This window comes from the organism of the source record quoted next, unplaced genomic scaffold, assembly GCF_019419815.1.
Source record: "Pyrus x bretschneideri cultivar Hongxiangsu unplaced genomic scaffold, Pyrus_bretschneideri_v1 Contig39, whole genome shotgun sequence".
Classification (NCBI taxonomy): domain Eukaryota; kingdom Viridiplantae; phylum Streptophyta; class Magnoliopsida; order Rosales; family Rosaceae; genus Pyrus; species Pyrus x bretschneideri.
This window is the reverse complement of record NW_025999712.1, coordinates 4,021,882-4,031,887: the sequence shown is the minus strand read 5'-3', so window position 1 is coordinate 4,031,887 and position 10,006 is coordinate 4,021,882. Positions and strand designations below refer to the sequence as shown.

General features: G+C 37.1%; 2 protein-coding genes across 2 annotated transcripts; one reads left to right on the top strand and one right to left on the bottom strand.

The window, feature by feature from the left end:
- Positions 1-1,620: 1,620 nt before the first annotated feature.
- Positions 1,621-5,145, top strand: LOC103944935 (putative E3 ubiquitin-protein ligase XBAT31). Its single transcript, XM_009355415.3, has 8 exons — positions 1,621-1,941; positions 2,149-2,208; positions 2,332-2,403; positions 2,505-2,626; positions 2,725-2,865; positions 2,949-3,056; positions 3,290-3,548; positions 4,252-5,145. Exons 1-8 carry the CDS (start codon positions 1,762-1,764, stop codon positions 4,645-4,647), a joined length of 1,338 nt encoding a protein of 445 aa, XP_009353690.2. The 5' UTR covers positions 1,621-1,761; the 3' UTR covers positions 4,648-5,145.
- Positions 5,146-7,427: 2,282 nt separating this feature from the next.
- LOC103944934 (uncharacterized protein At3g17950) lies at positions 7,428-9,445 on the bottom strand. The gene is made up of 3 exons (XM_009355414.3): positions 9,224-9,445; positions 8,821-8,970; positions 7,428-8,378 (listed from the first exon to the last, which is right to left on the bottom strand). Exons 1-3 carry the CDS (start codon positions 9,242-9,244, stop codon positions 7,905-7,907), a joined length of 645 nt encoding a protein of 214 aa, XP_009353689.2. The 5' UTR covers positions 9,245-9,445; the 3' UTR covers positions 7,428-7,904.
- Positions 9,446-10,006: the final 561 nt, after the last annotated feature.

The window sequence follows — 10,006 nt, the reverse complement described above, 5'->3', positions numbered from 1 at the left end:
GTCGGGAAAAGTCCCAATTTCCCTCGAACTCGCCAGAAGCCCTAGAAATGGGTGGCTTCAATCCATCACCTCCGGTGCTCCACTGCCTCTATAGTTGTTTGGGCTTTGTTCCCTGCCTTAAGAGAAGTAGTTTGATGGTGATGGTCGATTGTACTACCTTCAAAAATGGCAGAATTTAGCCGTACACCCCTAGAACTCGCCCGTGAGTTCATCACAAATTCAAGGCCAATTTAACTCGGTTTTTGATGAAATTGGAAAAGGAAGGGGTGCTAGGTTAATTCCAGGTGGTGTGTGGCTTCTAATCACCAGAGAAATCACCTGAAAAGGCGTCGGAAATCATGGCTACAACTGGGTCGGGCCACGGGTCAAAGGATGACCCAGTTTGGCTTGGTGTCCCCCCTTCAGTTCTTCTCCTTTTCTCCCATCTCCTTTCTCTCCTTCCTTCTTTCTCCATTGGTCACTCTCATTCCTCTCTCCTCTCCCGATTCAACTAACCTCTCTCTTTCTCTCTCTCTCTTTTCCTCCTATTCTCTCTTTTTCCGATTGGCCTCTCACTTCCTCCTTTATTTTTTTATTGGGCAGCCCCCAATCCCCTTTTTTTTTTTTTTTTTAATCCCAGCCATCCATCTCTTTCCTTTCTCCATCACAGCCATCCACATGGCGCTTCCAGTTTTTCTAGAGCATTCCAGACTATGATCAAATGACCATTTCGCCCATAACTTCGTTCATTAATAACTCCTTCGTTATAGCTCCAAATTACGTTCCATTTGCACGTATGTGTTCGTATCGTCGAGTACTTCGAGAATACAGTAAAATAGTAGTTTGTACAAGTCACGAAGAGATGGCCAATAAAAGTCAACAATCTCACATTTAGGAATTTTCGTCAATTCAATCATTTAAAATTAATAAAATCGTGAAGTTATGGATGGATTGTCACAAAAAGAGTCTTTGCATTTAAAAAAAAAATCTTATTATTAATAGAGAAAAAAGTTTAAAATTATAATAATAATTTAAAGAATAGAGAGTTTTGAACTCGAGACGCATAACGTATAAAAACTTAACATCCAATTCAAAATTTTCGGGGTCTTTTGATATGGGTCCAAAGTAACTAAAAATTGGATATATTTCAAAAGTCAAAAGTCATTAAAATTAGACCTATTGCAAAAAATAATCTATAAAATGAGAGCTATTTCTAATTTTCCCTTTAATCTACTAAGATATTGTAGTACGTGCCAAAATAATTATGCAATGTTAGACACCGTCAATTCAGTCCTTCTGCCCAAAACTAAATACAGTCAAACTTCAACACGGTAAACCATTTTCCTAATATCGAATTAAACATCCTTAATTTCAACATTAGTAGCCTAATTATTTCCAATCCAACGACTGGAAAAATAGAGTAAAAATTTCAACGGCTGCGATTGATTTAATCAAACTGGGTGTCGCTGGTTGGCCCATCGTACTGTTTCGAAATCAAATCTAACTGCCCCAGAAATATCTGACTGCTGCCCGTAGTCAGTCTTAGTGACTGCCCGAACACTGACTCGTTCAGCCCTTCTCCTTCCGGGCAGCTCCAAACTCCAAAGCTCTCTCTCTAGACTTGAAATGCATAAATGTGAAACCTTTATATTCAGTTGGCGATGGAGGCCACCACCTTCTGCCTTCAGGTGAAGGTGGCTCAAAGATATAGCTGAATGAAGTGCTCCCATTGACTCCATTAATTGAGATTAAGAGAGAGAAACTAGAGAGAGAGAGAGAGAGATGGGTCAAGGGTTGAGTTGCAGAGAGAGTGACCAACATGGGCTGTTCAGAGCCGTACAATTTGGGGAGCTGGACACTGTTGAAGATGTGTTAGAGAGAGACCCGACTCTCCTACGCCACTCCACCGTCTACGACCGCCACTCCGCTCTTCATATCGCCGCCGCCAACGGCCAGATCAAGGTGGTTTCTTCGTATTGACTCTTTTGATTCATTGGGATTTCAGAAAATCAATGATTTTTTGGAGTTCTTCTAGATTTTTGGCAAATGGGTTTTTTTATTCTTGGTGGTTAATCTTTTTTTTTTTTTTTTTTTTGGGTTGGGAAATCTTTATGCGGTTTAGATGTTTGATTTATGATCTTGCTTCTCCGTTTTTGCTTTGATTCGCAGATTCTTTCTATGCTGTTAGAACGATCTGTAAATCCAGATGCGTTAAATCGTCACAAGCAGGTAATTTTAATTACTTTTGGCTCCGAATGTGAAAATTTTGGAATTTTGATATTTTTTGTTTTGTTTTGTTCTGTTTTTCTTGTTCTAATTGTCTTATGGTTTTGTTGATTGGAAATGATTCAGACTCCATTGATGCTGGCTGCAATGCATGGCAAGATCTCCTGCGTGCAAAAGCTTCTTGAAGCAGGTGCAAATGTATGTGTAAAATCCCAACTTTTTGTTTTTGTCTCTGATTTGCAAAATTTTGTTCGTATTTCTAAATATTAACTATGAAATCATGGTGGGATATTAATCAGGTATTGATGTTTGATTCCCTCAACGGAAGAACTTGCTTGCATTATGCCGCTTACTATGGCCATTCCGGTTGCCTTCAAGCTATTGTTTCTGCTGCTCGTTCGAGTCCTGTTTCTGTTTCCTGGTTGGTCTCCTTTTACTCTCCACACTGATTCGGTCCCCTCTTTGATTACTCTGGCTATTTGCTTATCGATAACATGAGTTTGTTGGATTGGATTTCAGGGGATTTGCCCGATTTGTGAATATTAGAGACGGTAAAGGAGCAACACCGTTGCATTTGGCAGCACGTCGAAGTAGGCCTGAATGTGTAGATATTCTGTTAGACAACGGGGCTCTTGTGTCTGCTTCAACTGGTAGATATGGGTAAGAATTGTGCTGAAATTCTTAATCCCGATTAATCAGCGGTGTTAGTTCTGTTCTGTACATTGATGAATTTCTTTTTACAGCTTCCCTGGGAGCACTGCACTTCATTTGGCGGCTAGTGGGGGATCTCTGGATTGCATACGGGGATTGTTGGCATGGGGTGCAGATCGTGTTCAAAGAGATTCATCGGGGTATAATTTCATTCCTTTCTAAAATTGAGTAATACTTTCATTTCTTAATTTATATACAAGACTAAATTCTTGAGCTATGTTTTACGTTGTCTCATGGTATAATCATTTTGTTTCACCTTTAAATTGCTCGACTCTTTTCTTGATTAGTACCATCTGAATGGATGATCATGTCCCTTAATGTGATTTTTGAAACTCCATTTGAGCTTATATCTTATGTGCTTTTATATATGCAGGAGAATACCATATATAGTTGCTTTGAAACACAAACACGGAGCTTGTGCGGCCATGCTAAATCCTTCATCAGCTGAGCCTCTTGTGTGGCCAGCACCTTTAAAGTTTATTAATGAGCTTAATCAGGAAGCAAAAGCTCTACTAGAACAGGCCTTAATGGAGGCAAACAGGGAAAGGGAAAGGAACATCTTGAAAGGAACTGCTTACTCTCTTCCATCTCCGTTGCATTCTGATACAGGGATGGATGACAATATATCTGTGGTAATTTCCCACCCTCTCTTTCTTCGTATTCAAGTATGTCTATTAAATAAAGTAGGAGCTTATGGTGGGTTTCGCCCACTTTCTCAATGCTACTCAATAACCAAAAAGAGTTTGATTGAAATCTAACCACCCAATGAAATATCTTTTCTTCTTAATTGTCTACGACATTACATGAGTGAGGTCTATTATTCTAATTTTGGATTGACAAGTTGCTGTCTTGTCCTTTAATTTAGTGTTTCTGAAAGACGGAATCAATGAACTTGGTTGCTTAGACAGAAATTTTTTAAATGTTGTGAATTACCTTGCTCTTTTCTTTTTTTTTTCGGCAGAAGAATTATCTTGTTCTTTAAAATCAGAAGCTGTGTTTCTGATCAAAAATCAGAAGTCATGAGCTTTATTTTCCATACAGTGAGCTGGACCATGAGTCCCATGACAGTTTTCTGAATCCTAACATTAGGAACACTGTACTATTTTGTCTTTGCTTCATTTGTTTTCCTTGGCTACGGTCCCCTTTCGAAGCATTAAATTTTGATCTTGCTGCTGAATTAGATCTTTACTAGTGTAGGATGCACCTCATTTTTTCCTACAGTTTTCGGATTTAGTAGGTCAAGGAGACATTTTCAGCGGTCGTGAATTATAGAGACATTTATCATATTGTTTAATGCACGGGGACCAAAGTATTAATTCAGACGTTTTATTGCAGGAAAGCGATTTAGATCAATGCTGCATATGCTTTGAGCAGGTGTGTACAATTGAAGTCCAGAATTGCGGTCACCAAATGTGTGCACAATGCACTCTAGCTCTCTGCTGCCACAAGAAGCCAAATCCAACTACATTATGCCTTACGCCACCAGTTTGCCCATTCTGCCGAAGCCCAATTGCCCATTTGGTAGTTGCAAAGATCAAAAGTTGTGATGATGGTGATCATGACACCGAAGATAACAATTCCTCCAAACTAAGAAAGGCAAGGAGGTCCCGAAACTTCAGCGAGGGCAGCAGCAGCTTCAAGAGCTTATCGGCACTTGGTTCTTTTGGAAAGATGGGTGGCCATGGCTCAGGAAGGATTATTGCCGGGAATGAATGGGTTGACAAGCCTTGACGCTTGTCGGATTCGTTGCTTTCATGCAAGTGCAAGAGAGAAGAATCCAAGGAGCTGCTGTGTACAGATAAAAGTCCGTGTGTTATGTAGTTTTGGAAAACAAGCAAAGGGAGTTGCAGGCAATTTGGGTTAGGGTTAGTTGCGTTGTGGTCCTCTTAAATTTGTTTACTTGAGGTTCAAGGAACTTATTAGTTGGTGGTTTGAGAGTCTGTTAGATATCTGAATTGGGGAAAGAAAGAATAAAAAAATAAAAAAAAATAAAAAAAAAAAGAGGAGGAAATTATTTTTCTAAGTTGAAAATTCAAAATTCTTGAATGGCTGGTTGGAAAGAGTCAAAGGGTATGTTGCCAAACACTACTCTTTCCTTGCGGAAATGTAATATTATTTTATTTTCATTTTTTTGGTGGCTAGATTGAATTATTTCTGTAGTTTGTGCATAGAAATGGGATTGTAGTGCAAAAAATACAAATAAATAAAAGTCATTTTCTTTTTTTACAATCAGTGTTTGAAATTTCTTTGATAAGGGTAATATTTTCATCGATGTTTCTTACACATCGTTAAATATCAAAAAAGTTTTTATATTTTGTTCTAATTTGACAATCCCTAAAGTTTTATTTTAAATTTCTACGTTTTTACTAAATTTTATCATTTCCTCGAAGGCAAATCAATATTCATGTATTCATAGATATTTTTACAAATTTGCATATTAAAATTTTTACCGATATCAATATTTTAAATACTATTTACAACATTATATTTGGAACTATTTTAATTTATTAGAAATAAGATTTAACCTCAAATGCAAAAGACTTAAATTAGATTTTATTAGAAATACGCGGTTTTAACTGACTGACTTAACTCGCGTCGGTCAACAAATAAAGAAAAAGTGATTGGGAGATTGAATTTCATGTGATTGTGTCTATATTTGATCATATGACTCCAAAATCTAATTTATGAAATTGGACAAGTCAGCTAGATCGCTAACAGAGACAGTTGGATGGGTTAACAGTGAAACATTACCTGCCAAGATGTTGACTAAGAGAAAGACGTTAGGCCTGTGACTATGTGAAAAGACAAGAAATAAGCAGGCCCACTTAAACTATGTGGGCCCTGGATTTCAGTTGGCCCAGCCTTTTGCTTGATATGATTAATTTGGAAATCTACCAAATATCAGATGGATGTGGCCCGTTCGGCTGATTTTTTTTTATCCATTTTATTTCTGTCAGTAAATGATGTCCATTAAAATTATGCATGTATGGACTTTTGGACAGTGTAAGAGTTGAGAGTTTTTTCGGTATGATAGGTACAAGGAGTGATACATTACGTGTTATTATACAAATAGTGGGATATGTATGTTAAAAAGTTGATAACTTAAAAAATAAAATCTCTCACCACTTCTATAAAAACACTTGGTGTACCACCCGTATTCCTATCACAATGAAAAATTTCTTGTAAGAACTGGTTTAGTATCGCTTAAATTTTTTTGAAAGCAGCTTTTAAAAAAGTTGGGGCCTTAATTGTGTTTGGTAGATAAAGAAATTTTTTTATTTTATTTTATTTTTTTAAATTATGAGTCAAAAACAGCAGAAAGTAGAAGAAGCAGGTTTGCACATGCTTCTCATAAAAAAAAAAACGTTTTTCATTTAAGGCAGGTGAACAACACCAATTAATGAAACTTTCATATTGACAAGCCTACCACCATTTCTTTTTTTTTCTTTTTTTTTTTTCGCTAAAAGCACTTTTAGCGCTATATTTTTTACCAGACACTTACTTCTTTTTCACAACTGTTTATTTTCAAACCATAGCTGAAGCAGTTTTGAAAAAAAAAACACAGCAACTCCAAACTAGCCATAAGTCTCATCTGATGGAAACATTGCTACTGACTTGCTTGCTACTTCATAGGTTCCACTTCTCCTTGCAAACAAGTTTGTAAGTATAACGGAATTCACTTTTGTTATAACACGTGAATTTATTTATTAATACATTTTAAGTTCACAACATTATCAAACATTTCATTCTATATTTCAACATTTTGTGTATATGTTTCATTACATTATTGGGTGTAGATCAAGACGAATCTTTATATTTAGGGAACTTTGCTCTAGGTATTGTTCACTTTTAACGAAAAATCACATTTTTACACTAAAAAGTCAATCATGGTACTATTCACTTTACCTTTATTTTGTCTCTATCTTTAAAACTCAAAGTTTTCAAATATTTTTTTATTAATTTTCCTTTATATTTAGGCCTTAATGTCTTTAAATGCCGCAGGCTCCAAACTTATTGTTGGTTTGGACTTTGTGTGTATACTTGTCGTTACGTTATTGGGCTTAGAATGTGTGTTGCCACAATTTTTTTAAACAAAAGATATTATCTACACTAAGGAAGAGGGGGTGGGTTTAGCCTCACAATGGGCTAGCAATAATGTAATTCAAATTCGCATTCGGTAAGAATTGAACCTAAGACCTTTTACTTACAAGTGAAGAGGAATACTACTAGACTGTAGTATTAAGTGGCGTTTTGCAACAATTAGTTAAGCATTAGACACTAAATCGAAGAAATAATAAATTTTTCGAAATACTAATAACAATTTTCTTGTAAGTTCTAGGAAAAATCCTATTTGGGGTTAAATTTAGGAAATGTTGAATAGTAGTAGACACAAATTTTCCTGTTCCCCTAGATATTTCCTAGCCATTTTAGTCAATTGGTAGGACATAGTACCTAGGATACCATCACATTTGGCCCCATAAGTCTTTGTAATCATACTTTTGGAACATAAATTGAAATGATGAACATTTGCTTTTGTAACTTACTTATCATTAAATGAGATTAATCAATCCAAAACACTAGCCAACTGGCGTGAAAAATAGCTTAATTTGCTCCATAAAGGTGAGACAGATACCGATTTCATGCATTTTCTTCTCCATACTAAAAAAAATGTTTGTGATTGTTCCTGAAGAAATGAAATAAAAGATACGGTGAAGCTAGGGTAGTTACCGTACAGGGTATATCCAACGATTGATGCATAGGCAACATGATAGATCGATATGAGCACCCAATAATAGAACTTGGTTGTTGCCGATACTTTCTTCTCGGTTCCTTCTTCTCCTTGTTCCATAATTCGAGCTCGGATGCAATGGAATTGTCAATTGACCTCTTTATTTCTTCCAATAACATGAAATTCTGAATGAGACCCCGAAAAACGAAAGCAAAAGAAACTGAGACATTCGCATAATGCTAGGTCAATGAGAGAGTTGTCAACACATGCATGAAAACAGCATTGATTTTCTTTGGTCGACATGATCTGAACCAAACCGTGGACTAGATTGGGGAGGAGCAACTTGACCATCAACAAAGAGTGAGTTATTTGATTCTCTAGCAGGCTGATGATGCTCAGCTAGGGCAAGCTCGTCGTCTGGTCCGTAAATTGGAGGGTTTGTTCTGTAGTTTTCATTGGCCGCTTGTCTCTCAGCCGCAAGAAAGTGGCCGAGAGATGGCGGATGATTGCGCACGTTCTCATCATCTGTACTGTCTTTGGAGCATAAAGAGAGAAAACAGAGTCTGAATTTGGTGTTGTTGTTGTTGTTGTTGTTGTTCGTCTTCCTGTCCTTGCCGGCCTGATGATCGGTTTTTCTTCCTCTTAGAGATCTTCTTGAGAGCTCTAGGATGTTATTGATTCCTATAAGGCTCCCGAGCGTAATGCTCCTATCATGGAAAAAGGACCCTGTGGACTGAAACCAACCAAGCACATTTTGAATTAACAATCATAGAAAATGTACAAAAACACTTAAACACTGTCGAAGATTATGGAAAACACGATTACAGATCGCAGACCTCCTTCAAATATTTTCTTCATATTTCATATTAAGATCAGGCAACAGCAAGTTACCAACACATGATGTCAGTTAGCAACACATATTGTTAATTAGTAACAGTAACAAATGTAAAATTAGGTCCACAGTGTCAGTATCATCTACAAAACTACAGTGAAAGCGTAGGAACCTCTAAATTTCGAGTCCAAAATTTTTCACAACCCGAAGTATATACCAATCACTTCTAAACCAAATACATACACATATAATATACGGACAGATACACACATGTCATATGTATGACTAGAAAATTCCAACAAAGCCCATCGAAGACAAAACTAGTCTGTAATATATCACTGACCTCTGTGTCCAGATCTGATGAGGAATCTGTGGAGGAAGTTGGAGAACCAGTGAGTAAAGTGTTAAAAGAAACCGACCCAGAAAATTCATGGTTTGAAGCAGCCAGCCCAACTCTCACATGCAATGGCTGCAGTCCCAGTGGCCACCCTTCCTGCCATCCACCAGTCATATCATCCCAATATTATCAATTATTCATAAGCCTCCAACAAATAATGACAAAAAATTAACATGACTGAACAATGTGGCAAGAAAAAAGTAGACCCACAAACCCAGAAAATTATAGGAAAAAAACAAGAAATAAATCAGACCCACCATAGAAATCTAGAGAGAGAGAAATGAGAGGTGGGTTTTGAGCTCAGAGGGGAAAATCCAAGGAGGAAGAGAGAGAGGAGACAAAGGAGTACCTGCTGTTGTTGCTGAGCCATTTGTCTGCAAAGGCCAAAGGAACTGTGTCACCTCCTCAGGTAAATGGAAGTGTCATTTCCTTAAATTTGCATTGCAGCTTTGCTTTTTTCTGAGGTGAATTCTTGCTGGGGTGGTAATATTGGGTAACCCTATATAGAGGTCAGTTCTATGTACAGAAGATTAAGAACAACACCTGGAATGTAGAGAGAGAGAGAGAGAGAGAGAGAGAGTGGACTAATCATTTGTGAGCACTATTTGTTTGCTTTTCTTGGGTCCTGACTCCTGTTGAGTGTTTGACTAGAAAGAGGAAACAGAATCATTTCGTACCCAAGAAAAATTAAAAACAAGAGCATAATTCCAAAAATGGTTCAGAAGCTGCCCTCTGGAAATTATACATCGATATCACCCTTCCCCTACAAGTATAGATTTTTATACTATAAACAGTTCCATTACCCAACTCTATCAATTGCTTGTACAAACTTGTAACGCAGGCGCATTATGTAATGCTAAATGCAGTCGCTTACGCTCAATCAGATGAATTTTAACTGTTCATATAGTATGTTGCATATTCATCAACAGTTGAAAATTACACATTTGCTAATGGGCGACAAACCTATAAACAATAACAAAATCTTCTTTAGAGTCTTTGCAAAGAAAACACACGAACACGGCATGGATGAGAATGGTAAACCCAAGCACAACCCATTGAGTTTGAATCTGATACTTTTCACTTACAAATAATAGTAGTTCGTTTTTCAAGATTCAGATTTTTTTATTGTAGC

Coding starts and splice junctions, on each gene's coding strand:
- LOC103944935 (XM_009355415.3), top strand. CDS start 1,762: ATGGGTCAAGGGTTGAGTTGCAGAGAGAGTGACCAACATGGGCTGTTC. Junction 2,627..2,724: donor AGTCCTGTTTCTGTTTCCTG/GTTGGTCTCCTT, acceptor ATTGGATTTCAG/GGGATTTGCCCGATTTGTGA. Junction 3,549..4,251: donor TGGATGACAATATATCTGTG/GTAATTTCCCAC, acceptor GTTTTATTGCAG/GAAAGCGATTTAGATCAATG.
- LOC103944934 (XM_009355414.3), bottom strand. CDS start 9,244: ATGGCTCAGCAACAACAGCAG. Junction 8,971..9,223: donor TGGCTCAGCAACAACAGCAG/GTACTCCTTTGT, acceptor GGTGGATGGCAG/GAAGGGTGGCCACTGGGACT. Junction 8,379..8,820: donor CATCAGATCTGGACACAGAG/GTCAGTGATATA, acceptor GGTTGGTTTCAG/TCCACAGGGTCCTTTTTCCA.